Here is a 16,716-nt window from a genome sequence, read left to right on the forward strand (position 1 = left end):
ACACATTACATAAACTAACACCTAACCTAACTATGAACAGGGGTGATTCCTCCATGTAGGAAGTGAGGAACTTCCTGCAGTTCAATTATACATATTTCCAGGTCTGTACTTTTTAAGAGTTTAATGCACGTTATAAAATTATGAGTGCACTGTAGGTTCGCTACTCAACTGTCAAAAGTCAATCTGCTATCACCTGCTCGCTCCAGATCTGCTGCCTCTGAGGAAGGTTTCTTGTCATACTACAGCAAGGGAGGGAGCAGAATTGACCAGTTTTACGAGACCACGAGGAAGCTTCAGTGGTTTCCTCAATCAGTGATGCCAAACCTAGCAAAATTTGAACTTCGTTGGCAACTAGCAATCTGTGTTTGGCATAATGGAAAAATTTAGCATCTCAAAAACAGGCGTTCTTGGGAAGAGAAATTGAATTCTAATAAAGATATTTGGACGAAACATACACTTAAAAAAAACAAAAAAAGGGTACTATTATCGAATGAGGGAAACACCTACGAATCATATATTTCGGACTTCTTTACATTGCTAACGTGTTATTTTCGAATGCGGAACATTTCTTTAGGTGAAATAATGCATTTCTAACTAAGATAATGTCTATTTCTTCTATTTACGAGTACTTACGGTTACTTGTTGTTTCGAATCTGTAACACATAATGGCCGTGATAGCGTACTGGTTTAGGGGGCGTTCTGAAAGTGCTTTGTCGATTTATGCAGTGTTGCAACCTCGTTTACCGGAAAATATCTACTTTCGTGCCTGGATTTGAAATTATGCTAATACGTCGCAAACCATTGACGTTAGCCCCACAAACCATTGACATTAGCCCCAAAAACCATTCACGTTAGCCCCAAAAACCATTTTCCGTAAGGTTACGTTAGGTTAAGTTAGGTTAGGCAAGCATAGTTAAAAAAAAAATTAAAAATACTCGACACGTGGTTCTAGTGAAAACACGGTGAGGCTGAAACACTGGCTATGGGGTTGCATCATCTTAACACACGGAACATTGCACTCTCATGCAGAAAGCAAATGGCAGGAGCAGAAACAGCATGTCGGACAGAGATTTTCGCAGAAAACAACACGCATTCACATTAAAATGGATCAAATCTATATTCAGGAACTTCCACAATGCTAAAGAAAATGATTTCCGTAAGTACGTTCTCTTGTAAATTTGAAGGAAATTTGAAGGAATTCGTTTCCCACATACGATAATGTTACTAAAAAAAGTATCCAGATCTTCATTGTACGTATGAAACGGACTTGTTTCAAACTAAAGGAAGTATGCCGACCAAGGTACAAGCTTTTACAGGCCCTGTTTTCATCTTTTCGTTATCCTCCCCGATTTAACAAGCGAGTAACATTTTATAAAAGGAAATCTGTAGAAAGTTAGGGGACACAAATGAAACAAACGAACGCCGTTACCAGTCGTCAAAATTTCTTCAACTTCTTTCAAGCACTTTACTGAACCCATTTTATTGAATGGTCGGTAACAGTGCGATCTCCGCCGAATGGATTTCTTCATTTTTACAGAAGAAACTACTTATGGAAATGAGTTTCTGTAGCATTCTGAAAGTTCGTGGAGGCATTTTTTTTTTTCATGGAATCTATTTGACCGGGAATTCATGTATTTTTGAAGAAATATATCTCTCCGACGCACAATGACCGTTGCTTCCTCTACGTGAGCTGGATGTTCCATACGTTTCATGATGTAACCCTCTGTCAGTGTTTCCAACCATGCTGTTGTTTTGCAAGAAGTGAAGGTGAATATTTTTTTTAAAGCTGTATCGCATTGTCTTACGAACAAAATTTTAACTATGCTTGCCTAACCTAACCAAACCTTGCCAGAAATGGTTCGTGGAGCTATACGTAAATGGTTTTCGGGGCTATCAGTCAATGGTTTGTGGGACTATTCAGGTATTTTTCGGTTACGAAGGTTGGAAACACTGCATACCACATGATCCACGACGCGACTCAAGCTCTACCCCATATTGTGTGTTACGGAAGCGAAAAAACGAAGAACAATAATTACTGTTAATGTGAAAAATTGAAATTATTTTCGTGAAAAAAAAGCAAAATGCCACCTTAAAGAATCTTTCGCAATGTAGAATAGGTAAGTACGAATGTTAAAAATGACGAAATAAATGAGTGAGAGGTGTTCGATGGAGATCGCACTGGTACTGAAATTTCTAATGTTGCATAACTATAACAAATAATCAACAACGCAGTTCACAGGTCCAAAATAGCTGCATAAATTGAACTTAAAACTACTAGTCATCAGAAAATGATGATAATAATAATAATAGACCCTAGCATAATTTTATCGCATTTAGTTTAATTTAAGAGATGAAACAGCACTTTTCTCTTATCAGGAGGTTGGTATCAGGCAAAGCTCTCCTCAATCCACACACGACAGGTAGGGAGGTGTTGCAGCTAACATTCAGGTACTGGTGTGATCTCGCACACAAACACTTTTCACTCGTTTCTTTCGTCATTTTTAAGAATCGTACTTACCGATTATGCATTGCGAAAGGTTCTTGAAGGTGAGATTTTGCTCTTGAGAAGAAAATAACTTCAATTTATCACATTAACAGTACTACTTTGGTGTTACTGATTTCGGATTTTTCCTGGGTTAGAACCCCAAAAAACCATTGATGGATAGCCCCGAAAAACATTGACGAATAGCCCCGAAAACCATTGGTGGATAGCCTCACGAACTATTTCCAGCAAGGTTCAGTTAGGTTAGGCAAGCATAGTTTTCTTGAAATATACATGTATTTGCGGTCAAATATATTGAACGATGGAAAAAAATACATCCACGGCCTTTCAACAATCTATAGAAACTCAATTCCGTAAGTACTTTCTCCTGTAAAAATGAAGAAACTTATTTGTGCGAAATAGCACAGTTACCAACATTCATTGTAAATGCAATGGATAGCACAAGGTACACATACAAGCGATACATGTGATTGTGTAATTGAATGCATATTCGAAAACTTTCCTCAGTCTGTTTACCATAACTTCCTACACCCAAGAAAATCCACGAGTCGCCTTTGACTACGAAAGGATTTAGGGATATTATTTTCATGCTAAGAGAACTAAACCTGGCACGCCTAGCCTAACAATGAAAGTATTCAGGGTTATTACTAAAATTCTAAGGGAACTAAACCTGATTCTCCTAACTACAAAAGTGTGTATTGAACAAAATCTTTGAACATTTTAGCCTCAAGAATTACATAGAAGGATATGGAAGTGAAAAACCAGCGTCAAGGAAACACACAGTAAGTAATCGCTAAAACTCTGTAGTATATGTTAACAGACGTAAATCGAAATCGAACCACATAAGAAATGCATATGTAACATGATGAAATCACAACAAAACCAAATGAACTCAGGCCATCTGATGCATAACTGTAAACCATTGTATAAGTACAAATTGAAATTCTTGCTTGCGAAAGCAAACCAGCCTATAATCTTTTGCACATAAGTATGGGGATTTGCCTGTTATGTAAACATTCCATATTTCCCTAGAATCTAAGTGTATTGTCATCGGTAACAGTTTCATGCATCGGAGACACATTTCTTCAATTTTACACAAGAAACTACTTACGGAAATGAGTATCTCCAAGGTTTAGAACCTTCGTCGATATATAGTCTTCCTAAAACTTCATCGTACAATGCAGCAGAACAATAAATAATCACTTTTCATGCAATAATATTGCGCATTTTGTGAAAATCGACAACATCATGCCGTTGTTTCCAAGATGTACCTGCAGATGGCTCTAGCGTCGGAAGTCACGCGATCTCGCAAGTGGAATCAGGGTTTCCAAATGCACGATTTTTTTCGAGAAACGCGCTATTTTTTTTTTTTTTTTTTTCGAGAAGCTCGCGGTTTTTTTTCGAGAAAGGAAAATGGTTTTTGGATGAATTTAGGGCTGAAATGAGTGCTAATGGAACCTAACCTAACAGGCCTAACCTAACCTCGTGTGAATGGTTCGTGGGGTTTTTCGAGAAACGTGCAGTTTTTTGTCGAGAAATGTGCACTTTTTTTCCTAGAAACGCACGCTTTTTATCGAGAAAATGGCATGTCATGGATGTGACTTTAGGTTATTATCGGGCGTAGAAGATCCCTTGGATTATTGTATAAGGAAGTCAACAAACTAAATCCCAAGGCGAGGAAAAATTTCCTGGAGGAGAAAATCGAGAAAAACCGATGTTGTCCGGATATGCGTGATTGAATGTACTGAGGACATTTTTCGATGATGAAGCACATATTTAGGGGTGAAATGAGTGCTAATGGAACCTAACCTAACAGGCCTAACCTAACCTCATAGGCATACTTCGTTCCCGTGAATAATTAGTGACAAAGTGTAAAAAAAAAAACTTACTTTCCCTACGGATGCCGGAGAGCCGGCTGCGGGCAAGAAGGATGTGTCATGGAATAAATACGTGAAAGATGCTGTGAGGGTAAAATAATCTCTTATTTTTTACTAACGTAACCTAAACAAACCAAATCTAACCTAACATGGCTAACTTTGCATGTTTCGTGACTTGAAAGTATAATTTAAAAAACCCAATAATTCGTGGAACATAGGAATTTTCATGCACAATAGAGTTGGAAACACTGATATTCGAAAACAAAAGAAGCGTTATTATTCGCAAAGCAAGCGATATCGCACCGTGAGGTGCTTTCCGCAGTATTAAGGAAAATGGTTTATTTTAGCAGAAAAGGTGTTTCTTTTCGTGCAAAAAGCATAATGCAACCTTCCACTATGTTCCGCAATACACAATTGGTAAGTACTAACCACGAGAAAGACAAAATATCCGATTTGAATGTGTCTCCGATGCATGAAACTGTTACCTTGTCATCAATTATAATTTATTCATTTACCTGGAAAATTAAATATGATGTTATGGCATATCTTTTTACTATGAAGAGGCGTAAAATTTCATTGACAGTGGCTGTCAACAATGACGTTGGACTCTCTCGTGCATTTTTATTACTTTAAGTAATGTTTCATCAAGTTCATTACATTATTTTAGCAGCGGTACATCGACATCACTAATACTTCATGCCTTCATGCTCTGAAAGCAACCTTCAGCGGCTCCCCTCTGGAATGAACGGAATGCCGCATGGTGATTCAGGTATACTGAAATGCACTTGAACTACAAAATCATACTTGAAGACACCTACACACCTTGTCAGTTTTGAAATAGACAATGAATAATTTATGTGCATGTTTACTTTGGTTGTACACTAACACCTTAAAAAAAAATAATTAGGAACTTTTATTAACTTTTATTGACAACGTGCCTTCAACTGACAACTTGGCGAAACGCTATTTTTTTTTTAATGCACGTTCGTCCTAGGATGTAAACTAACTTGTCCGTGAACCTTACAAAGAGCTTTCACTATATTCATGATAAGGATATTAAATTACCTGTTGAATTATGGCATTATCGGCCACCAAGAGTTTTCCGAGAATCTCTTCTAAGGATGCCATGTTTTATTATTCAGTAACGCCACACATCGGAAAAAGTTAAAACTACATGCAGCTTCTGCTGTTCGAGTACATGAAAAATTTCCAAGTCAAAATTACAGCTACTGCGCTGCGTAGCCAACGATGTTGCGTTGTTCATGAAGCTAAGAAGGCGCTGCTACTGACGTCACAAGCTACTGCGTGACGGGGGATGCAATGGGGCTGTTCATTTGCCAAACTTTTCCGTTTTGTCCTAAAATAATTTCGTTCGTCGTTTGGTTGCCATAAGCTTTACATTCGCGCTCCATTGATAATAAAGTAATACGGTTGTATAATACCAATAAAAAGTATATACACGTGTACATATCATTTTACATGCAGTAACATTACATTGAACAGGGTCAGGTCCGTACCCAAGGGGGCCATGGGAGCCACGTTCCTCTCGCACTATGAAATGTAAAGTGAACCTATAAAAACCTAAAAAGAAAAAAAACTTTGACGATCTTTTCAGATTTTGTGAGAATTTCGCTTTTGTCCTTGCATTAATGAATAGATTGTTTGTGGGGAGAGGCATGCTCTAGAAGTCTGCAGTAGGCAATATTATGTGATTTTAATTTTAAATCCGTTGTTACCAGATGTCCCAGTTTGGTCGATATAATCCATTCTTTATTCTTTTTCATCCATGTCCCAACTTTTTTTTCGAACTTCAGTCGTTAGAAAATGTCCGCCTCGGTTTTTCTTTTCCTTTTAACTCGACGATCCTGATCGCCGTGTTGCATTTGCGGAATGGGCCATAGAGCAAATAGGGCAAAAACCCCGTTTCGCCATCGAAGTGCTCTTCACTGATTAGGCAAACTTTTACGTGTCGGTTTGATTGATTGATTGAATTGCTTTATTTTACTTAGCTTTTTGTGCCATTTTTGGCTAATTTGTGATGAAATTGATGAATGGATACTCACAAGCATTCATGCCCAGGCCGGGATTCGAACCCAGGGCCCCTGACGTAGTAGCGCGTAATGATAGCCACCCCGCCACGGAGGCCGGTTTTTACTTGTCGGGCGTAGTGAACAAACAGAACTGTTTCATTGGTATAACAGTAACCCGTATTCGTATGATGCATGTGCCGATGTTCACGGAAAAGTGATAGTGTGGTGTGTTGTGTGGGGGACTCGTGTTGTGGACCCTTTCTTCATCAACGAGACCTTAACGGCAGTGGAGTATCGTCGAATGCTGGAAGAGGATATCTTACCATCTCTATTGTTTATTTATTTATTTATTTCAGAAATTGAACGCAACAGGTATATTACCCATTAATGGCGTTCATTATACAATAATTTGTGATAACATTATTGAAATATTGCACAGATGAATGTAGTATATACAGGGTGGGAAATAACTTTTTGCTAGGGGTCTGCAGGAAAAAGTAACAACAATTAAGAAATTATGGTAATACCAAATGTTTACTACGACAATTGTGGTTACAAAAACAAAATTAAAAGTTAGTTCACGACAAAGCACCTTGCTTCAAGGCAAATGCTAAAACCAAGACCTTCTTCGGCGAAGTGACATTGACTTCTTCAGCAGTTCTGAATGGCCGGGTGCATCACCGGACCTGAATGCAGCGGCTATTCTGAAGGACGCAGTTGAGTCCTTGATGAACGCCGACCGGACCGCTATTCCCGGCCAACACTCCTTGCACATCTGGAAAAGTCCTCCGTGACATGGAATGGAATACGGACTGTTTGTGAATCTTCTGAGCTCCTACCCTGATCGTCTTCGTGCTGTGAGAGAAGCAAACGGCGGACATACTAACTTTTAATTTTGTTTTTGTAACCACAATTGTCGTAGTAAACATTTGGTATTACCATAATTTCTTAATTGTTGTTACTTTTTACTGTGGACCCCTAGCAAAAGGTTATTTCCCACTCCGTAGACAGAAAACATTTAACAAACATATAAATCTTAGGTTCTATCGTAATTTATGTAATTTTAGTATATTCCTTTTCAAAATTGCGGTCGGGCAAAATAAGTCCACACTGTTTTCACTTTTGATGGTATCATTAAATGTTTTACACATATTCCAAATTGGGGATATTGTCAGAGCGTTGGTTCTATTAAGACGGAGGCTGAAGAGTTGCCTTCTTGGTCGTAATTTGAATGATGGGACGTTGAAGTCGAGCTGTGACAGGGCGAAAGGAGCTTCAATAAGATTCTTTAAAATTTTGTGGAGGAAAATGAGCTGATGCATGATGCGTCTGTTGTTGAGAGTTGTTAGGTTAAAATATCTGAGAAGGTTCTCACGGGATTCCATTTGAGGGTATATACCATCTAGTTTGTACTTTAAGTGTCTTAAGAATTTACTTTGAATTTGTTCTATTTTGTTTATATCTTGCTGGGTTTGAGGGTGCCACACTATGCTTGCGTATTCAATTTTCACTCTAACGTAAGCATTATAAAGCATCATTAAGCTTCCGACATTTTTGAACTCTTTGCATGTACGCATTAAAAATCCCAGAAGTCTGTAAGCCTCGTTTGTTACAAAGTTAACGTGCGCGTGAAATGTAAGTTTAGAATCAAACAGAACTCCTAGATCTTTGATTGTTTCTACCCGTTTTAATTTTTGTTTATTTATGCAATAGTCGTATTTTATTGATGTAGTGTTTCGAGTATATGACATTTGGTAACATTTTTCGGTATTTAAGATTAGTTTGTTGCTTTCGCACCATTCCACAAGACTGTTTATGTCCGCTTGTAACTCTGTACAGTCACTGTAACTGCAAATTCTTTTGTATATTTTTAAATCGTCCGCAAAAAGTAGTTTACTCGATTGATTCAGATGTTCGTGAAGATCATTTATGTACATGAGAAAGAATAAGGGACCAAGGTTAGAGCCTTGGGGAACTCCGGATGTAGCTTCAAATTCATCGGAAGTATTTCCCTGAAACGTTACGTACTGTTTGCGGTCTGTTAAGTAGGATTGACACAATTGTAACATCGGATTCGATAGATTGTATGATTTCAGTTTTTCTATTAAGATTCTATGGTTTACGGTATCAAACGCTTTCGAAAAATCTGTATATGAGTCATTCCATGTGAAATCAACACAGCCTTTGACCTGACCATCTCCGATTTTCATGAAATTTGGGGAGTTGAAACTATGCATGGAACTTAGTAAGTATAAAAATTTTTAGTTTCGTGCGTCTTGTAATTGTTAAATTATTCAAGGTCAAAGTTAGCATAAATTGCCCTTTTTGAGCCCGCTTAGCTATACTAAATCTGCAGTAACTCCGCCCCTATTTCGCCTAGGAAGCTCAAATAAAGCTTATTGTACAGGGAATTGAACAAGCTTTCCAGTGATATATAACAAGCCTACCTTTGTATAAAAATATAATTTTGTCACGTGACCTTGACATTTGACCTTGAATATCTCAAAACATGGCATCACCAAAAATCGTGAAAAAAATATATTTGGTCCCTCATTCCATACTATAAAACATATCAAAAAATCATTCTGGGACTGCAATGGGATCAGAAGATACAAATAATATGTGTAACTATGTGACTGATAAAAGCCCCATTACATGAACTATGAAGAGTCAAATGTCCCTTAACACCCCCTACAAAATGTGAAGGAGTTATCCTGGGTGTAATTGGTCATGAAAGAAATAAGTTAGGCACAGGGAGATCCCTAGCCGTGCGTGTCAAGCGCAGGTCCGGCATATTGTTGACCGCCATATTGAATTCAACGCAAAAATTTCAAAGGAAAGGGGGTGATGTGGTAATCAAATGAGGCTAGAATTTCACGAGAAATGAAGTGACGAAGGATTTTCCAACGTATCTTATGCCAGCAAAAAGTTATACACATATCTTTCACTTACAATATATGCACATTAAAATGTTGTCAATGTTCCTGTGAGCACACTCGTTGACGTCTCTCACACTCGCATAGAACATTTGGCAATGTAGCATGTGCAACAACATCGCAAGCAGCAACTATGCCTTCTCTCAGATGGTCAATATCAGGGACTTTTAGTGCATGCACCATTCTCTTCAAATGTTTCTTCTGAAGGTAAAAGTCCTCCTAAGATGTTTGATCTGGGGAATGTGCAGGCCTTTTAATAGATCCCCGTGTGCCCATCAATCTACCTAGAAAATTACCATGAAGAAATTGCAAAAATGTCCACATAGTGTGGTCACAATCTGTCCTGTTTCAAAACTCTCGAAAAGTGCCATATCCCGTAAGCAAGGGTGAAAAAACCTGTTCACTTAACAAATCCAAGAAGCCCTCAACATTTAAGGTTCCGTTGTTGAATATGGACCAACCGTTTCCGTTCGCCATACATTATACCACATAATTAGCTTACCAGCAACAACCATTCGACTGAGCAAATCACAGGTATTGCATATTGTTTTTATTAACTTCACCGTGAACATAAAAATTAGCCTCGTCACTGAAGAATTTTTCATTCCAAAGGAAGTGTCACGTAATTGTTTGAGATACTTTTCCCAATATTCTTACTATTCAACTATTTGGTGAATGCAGCTGATTAAAATCATATGCAATGGTGCGTATACTTCTTTCTCTCTCAAGATGTCAGCGTAATCCCGATGAGTTCCTAACACGTTAGGAGCATTCCAATGCTTTGTTTTTAACACCTCGAAAAGGAGAAAATGGTTACAAGCATGCAGTAATAAATTTTTGCTGGTTAAATATATGTTGGATAAACCTTCGTCACTTCATTTCTCGTAAAATTCTAGCCTGATTTGATATATCACATCACCCCCCTTTCCTTTGAAATTTTTGCGTTGAATTCAATATGGCGGTCAACAATATGCCGGACCTGCGCTTGACACGCACGGCTAGGGATCTCCCTGTGCCTAACCTATTTCTTTCATGACCAATTATACCCAGGATAACTCCTTCACATTTTGTAGGGGGTGTTAAGGGACTTTTGACTCGTCATAGTTCATGTAATGGGGCTTTTATCAGTCACATAGTTACACATATTATTTTGTATCTTCTGATCCCATTGCAGTCCCAGAATGATTTTTTGGTATGTTTTATAGTATAGTATGAGGGACCAAATATATTTTTTTCACGATTTTTGGTGATGCCATGTTTTGAGATATTCAAGGTCAAATGTCAAGGTCACGTGACAAAATTATATTTTTATCCAAAGGTAGGCTTGTTATATATCACTGGAAAGCTTATTCAATTCCCTGTACAATAAGCTTTATTTGAGCTTCCTAGGCAAAATATTGGCGGAGTTACAACACATTTAGTATAGCTAAGCGGGCTCAAAAAAGGCAATTTCTGCAAACTTTGACCTTGAATAATTTAGCAATTACAAGATGCACGAGACTAAAAATTTTCATAGTTACTAAGTTCTATGCATAGTTTCAACTCCCCAAATTTCATGAAAATCGGAGATGGCCAGGTTAAAAATTGCACATATCTGTGTTGATTTGGCATGGAATGACTCATATATTACATCTACTTGAGCTCCGCTATCCATCGCGGTTGCGATAAAATGAGTTGTTTCTGATAGGTTGGTACAGACAGACTTTTTACATAAGAAACCATGTTGATAAGGAGAGATCACTGATCGTATGTGATAAGAAATGTGCTTGTAAAGAATTTGCTCTAAGAACTTGGCAGGTGCTGCCAGGACTGCTATCGGCCTGTAATTCTCTACATCATTTTGATTATTTGTTTTTGGTATCGGGGTAATTTTTGCTAATTTCCAAATATCTGGAAATGTTGAGGTGGAAAGTACAAGATTGAACAGCGTGTGCAGGGGGTATTTGAGTATCTCACCGCATCCTTTAAGTATGTAAGGCGGAATTTTATCGGAACCAATAGATTTTTTCGGTTTAAGATTTTTAATGGCATCTTCGATTTCTTTAAGACTAATATCTGATAGGTTTAGTTTATCGATTTCACTGTAAGATTGAATATTCAAAGTCTTATTTTTTCCATCATCCTGCCGGTACACCGATTGAAAATATTTAGCAAACGCTGTTGTTACTTCTAGAGTGTCAGAAAGTACTTTACCTTGATATTGAAAAGGTTCTGCTCTTTTCTGTTTTTTCATATTTTTGGCAAAGCTGAAGATGAGATTAGGGGTATGAAGTATGTTATACTCTGTGCTTGAAATATAATGCGTATATGCTTTTTGAATCCCTCTTTTAACAATATTCCGAAGTTCTTTAAATTTCTCATGTTGATGTTCAGCGTGGGGAGCGTTATTTTTCCATTTTTGCCTATGATATGCTTTTTTTCTGATATTCTTTATAATTTTCCGTGAGAACCAGCTCGGAAATTTCTTCGGTTGAGTTTTCGTTGAAGGTACGCATTTGTTAAATATGTCATACACCATTTCATAGAACTTATCAACAGCGGCATTAATATTAGTGTATTTCTTCAGATCATTCCAATTTACAGCTGTCATAAGATTATACATTTTTAAAAAATCTGCATTCCTAAAGTTATAGTTATTTTCTGCTTGAATTGAATTTTTCGTGATAGATTTAAATTTAGTCATGGAAATGTCAATATTTAAAGCTGGGTGATGAATGTCTTCTGGTACGAGAGGATCGGATTCCCTTGTGACTGTTATGCTATTAACGTTACTTAAAATCAAATCTAACGTTCGTTGGTTATCATTTTTTATGTCATTGAAGCTGTTAGTAGGTGGAGTGACATGAATTCTACGCAAGCTTCGTTTGAAAATAAGAGATTGTGATCCGCCCCCTTTATCTCAGGGAAATTAAAATCCCCTGCAATAATAAGGGAAGACCCCTGCTCATAAAGTGATTCTAAAGTTTGATAGAAGGAACTGTATACTGTCTGTTTTTTCTTCTTTTTTTTACCAGCACGACGGGGCTTCTCCTCATTACGGCAATTGTGTTCGTCAGTACCTGAATGTGCAGTGTCCCAACACTTGGATTGGTAGGCGAGGTACTTTGAAGTGGCCACCCCGTTCCCCAGACCTCATTCCGCTAGATTTCTACCTGTGGACATATGTCAAGGCCATTGTGTAGTCATTGAAAATGCTGGAAGTGGAACAACTTAAGCAACAAATCAATGACGCATGTTCCAGCATTACCGCAGACACTTTAAGCAGGATTTTTGCACAAATGGGGATCAAACTAGCTTTAACAGTACATCGGGGTGGTCAGCACATTGAACACATCATTTAAACGTTAGTGGTCTTGGATTCACGACAACTTTGTTTGGGTTGACAACAACAAGGAAACGTTAATAACTCCATCACGGTTGGTACTAGAGCAACAATAAACATACAATTGAACTCGTGAGAAAATTCCCTATTGAGATTGAGGTGTCACAAGCTATGGTTTCCATTTAAAATGTTGAAGTTGTATTAAAGATGGCGGGTTTCAACAAGGTAGCCTTCATCGTCATATGCCCTATAACATTTCTCCCACCCCTATTACAAACCTACAGTGTTAGTTTTTCGGAACAGTAAGTCATTCTACTTTTATTCGGGTGTCTTCGTAGTTTTGGACCACCCTTTTATATACCTTTAGGTTAGCATTTATTTTCCCATTGGCCGTGGCTCCCATGCTCCCCTTTCCGGATGTCCATGTCATAATGAGATATGAACGTGTAAGAGTAAAGATAACGGGTTCTAATTGAGCAGAAAATGTGCCGAACACAACAAATCAATTCCGTGGATGCTTCTTTTATCACTTAGCTATCCTTTTCCCAGATGAATTTTATGGGGCAGGAAGCTTTTGCAGCCATATGCTTTGTGCACAGCTGAGCTCAAACTTATCCCATAAAAAGGAGACTAAAACAATAGGAAACATAAAATCATAACTTGCCAAGTAAGCACCATATTAAACACCTGCTCCCTGCCACAGAAACATTGATCTTTCCTCAACGGGATATTTTTGGATCTCTAAGGTTTTGACGAAGCCAAAGAAGATGTTAGAGCCTTTGAGTTTTGTATCGAATTCAACCAACATTGTATAAAAGCTTGAAATCTTTCGTACGTGGATATAAACACATACGGTAGGGTTCTGTAGGGGGCATTCCCCATTTCTGCATATTTGCTTTCTGTCTTCTGGTTGCAATGTCCTCCACTCGAGGGCGGATACAATGTGGTAAGTATGGTTTTTCAACTTATCTTTCCCTGGAAATGTTTTTCTTTTTTTCTACTGAAATTTGCTGTTATTTTTCCTGAATTAGTGCAAATATTGATGTTACTAATTAATTAATATTATTTATGTAGTTAGATTATACTACTGAGAAACGGTATACAAGCTTGATATTATTTTTATTTTATCTAAACACCATTTCTAGGTGAACTTTATTCATAAACATTAAATTTTTCACTGCCTGAAATAAACACAGTGTATCTATGGCATCTGTATACGGTTCCATCTGCATGAAGATAAATGAGTTAATATTTTTATGCCTAATCAAAATCAGTAAATGTTTTAATAACATGATATTTTAGATGTATTGATACATTCTTTAAAAATGAGACTACAGGGTGAGGCAAAAGTCCGGCACCACTCATTTACTTTAAAAACAACTTGACGGAGGATGATGAAATTTCGGATATGGGTAATTGGGGTGGGGACACACCAGATGGGGCTAGTGTGTATCATAGCGACCATCATGAAAGCCGCCATCTTGGAATTACATTCAGATTTTTAAATGGGAAGGGGGTCATGTAGCATATCATTTTACATGTGCGTTTTCTCAGAAATAAGAATATGCAGTTATTTTTTTCCTAACTTTATTGGGTGAGGATATTTTCACAGTTGAAGTTCAAATTTGGCATCCTACAAGATGTGTTCTATGTGTTGCCCGTTCTGTGCTACACACAACGTAAGACGTTTCAACCCGTCCTCATGGACACGCAATAACACTGCGGGGTCGACAGAGTCACATGCTTGTTGGATCCGGTGCTGGAGAAGTCGGAGATCAGTGATTTTCTCTTGATAAACTATGGGTTTAAGATGACCCCAAAGGTAAAAGTCAAGGGGCGTAAGGTCCGGAGAACGGGGTGGCCTCTCAGTGGTCCCTCTTCGACCAATCCAGTGACCCGGGAGCTGTTCATCAAACCATTGCCTGACACATAACGCCTTAGTGCGGAGGCGCGCCGCACCGTCCTAACCAAAAAGTTGTCTTGAATACGAAGGAGGAGCTACATCAATGATGCAGAAAAAAATGGAAATAGGCTGGTAATTCGCCGTCTGGGTTCATCAGTGAGGGGAACACATCTTCCTGGATAATATTCAGATATCTCTCCCCATTCAGGTTACCATGGATGAAGACAGGTCCCACATTTATTTTTGCCGCACCGACTTCCTTACGAATGATTGATTGAGTTTATTTTACTTCGCGTTTTGTGCCTCTTGGCTAATTTGCGAAAATGGGGATGAGTGATGAAATTATGAAATTGATGAATGGACATTCACAAACAACCAAGCCCGAGCGAGATTTGAACCCGGGACCCTTGGCGTCGCAGCGCGATGTGCTAACCACTCGGCCACAGGGTCCGACTGACTTTCTTACGAGGATCTGTCCACGATGGTTTGGTATCTGACCAATAACGATGATTCTGCTTATTTACCTCACCGTTCATGAAGAATATGGCCTCATCGTTAAACATAACACTTTTCGGGAACTGGGGATCCTCGTTCCAACGAGCCAAAGCCCAGTCTGCAAACTGTAACCGCCTGTCTGAGTCATCCTCAGTTAACTGCTGCATTTGAATTTTGTAGGGATGCCACTTGTTAGTATGCAACACACGGAGTATGGATCTCTGACTGACTCCTGACACTGAAGCCAAACACCGGGTACTGCGTTTCGGGCTCTTGACCAAGGATGCCACGATTGTCGTTGCTGGTTCTTCGTCGCTAGCTGTTCTCGGCCGTCCACTACGTTCTCTGTCGCACACGGATCCCGTCTCTTTAAACTTCTGCATTACACGCAATACTGTGGTATGCGAGATGTCGTCTCTCTCTGAATGCCGGCAATTGAAATCTTCCACAATGACCCTGGCACTGCGCTCCCCACTTATAACAACAATCGATCCATTCTCTAAGGGTTAGAGCCATGTTAGATCAACTGGAACAAAAAATACCAACCCATTACATTACGCCAAATGTGAACTTCATCTGAGAAAATATCCTCACTAAATAAAGTTAAGGAAAATATAACTGCATATTCTTATTTCTGAGAAAATGCACATGTAAAATGATATGCTACATGACCCCCTTCCCATTTGAAAATCTGCATGTAATTCCAAGATGGCGGCTTTCAAGATGGCTTCTGTCTTCTTATGGGCACCTCTTTTAATTTATTTCCAGTGTCTTAACTTGTAAACGGTGATAAAACTTTATGAAAATAATGGAAAGGAGAACTTTTAGACTTGTCTTAAATAGGAAAAAGAGGTACTGGCAACTTAGTTTTAAAATGTGAGCATCTAGCTGATTTGAAACAACAGGTAAGAGTAACAGTTCTCTTACAAATTCTGTACTGAATCAACATTACTGCTGGTAGAAGCGTCGCCACCGGATGGATAAGGGCGGGCTCTAGCCCATCGTGAAAATGCCTTTGCTCTTAAATAAGGTTGAGAAATTCTCAGAATCAATTTGATTAGAACAATTTATTGATTGATTTTTGTTATTTAGCGTCGCTTTTCTGCCACGTTTCGCTAATCGCGACGATGAGGATGAGTGGCGATATGATGAAAGAACACCCATGACCAGGCCGGTACTCGAACCTGGGACCCCACGCTGAGCTAATCACTCCGCCACGGAGGCCGTCATTTATTAGAAGAAGAATCACATACAGCGCATTCGGTTTAGCTTGAGCTCTGGCATGCGCAAAGCGGGAAATGTTTGTCGTCTGCAGAAGACGTCACGTGACTCCTAGGAGCAGTGTTGCAATACGCGGAAGTTACAATTCTACTAGACATGAAACTGGCAATGGCTATACGCTGTTGTGTCATTAAAAAAAAAATACTTACGAATCTAAAGTAGCACGCTGTTCTTCACGATCGTGAAATTCGTCAATTGTTCTACGAATAAAAACTTGTCAAATTCGTCCACATCACTTTAACATTCTTTCTTTTGCGTGGTTTGTTAGGCGATACTAATCCCTTCCCAGTTACTTTATAGCGATCATTTTCGTTTCAAAGTACTTACTGACATAATCAGTAGATGACGAAACACGCTTTGCACTTGTTT

At 38.6% G+C, this 16,716-nt stretch overlaps 2 protein-coding genes across 2 annotated transcripts in view; both read right to left on the bottom strand.

Moving 5' to 3' along the window:
• The window catches only part of LOC145987736 (importin-4-like), a 128,433-nt gene extending 122,858 nt beyond the window's left edge, over positions 1 to 5,575 (bottom strand). Inside the window, exon 1 of the mRNA XM_083122393.1 lies at positions 5,446 to 5,575. Within this exon, the coding sequence (XP_082978519.1) occupies positions 5,446 to 5,508 (63 nt within the window). The 5' untranslated portion in view covers positions 5,509 to 5,575. The remainder of the gene's footprint in view (positions 1 to 5,445) is intronic.
• A 9,424-nt stretch (positions 5,576 to 14,999) lies between these two features.
• Positions 15,000 to 15,449, bottom strand: LOC145987967 (uncharacterized). Its single transcript, XM_083122808.1, has one exon. It carries the CDS (start codon positions 15,447 to 15,449, stop codon positions 15,000 to 15,002), a length of 450 nt encoding a protein of 149 aa, XP_082978934.1.
• Positions 15,450 to 16,716: the final 1,267 nt, after the last annotated feature.

This window comes from Lepisma saccharinum, chromosome 5 (assembly GCF_977018435.1).
Source record: "Lepisma saccharinum chromosome 5, izLepSacc3.1, whole genome shotgun sequence".
NCBI classification, from domain to species: domain Eukaryota; kingdom Metazoa; phylum Arthropoda; class Insecta; order Zygentoma; family Lepismatidae; genus Lepisma; species Lepisma saccharinum.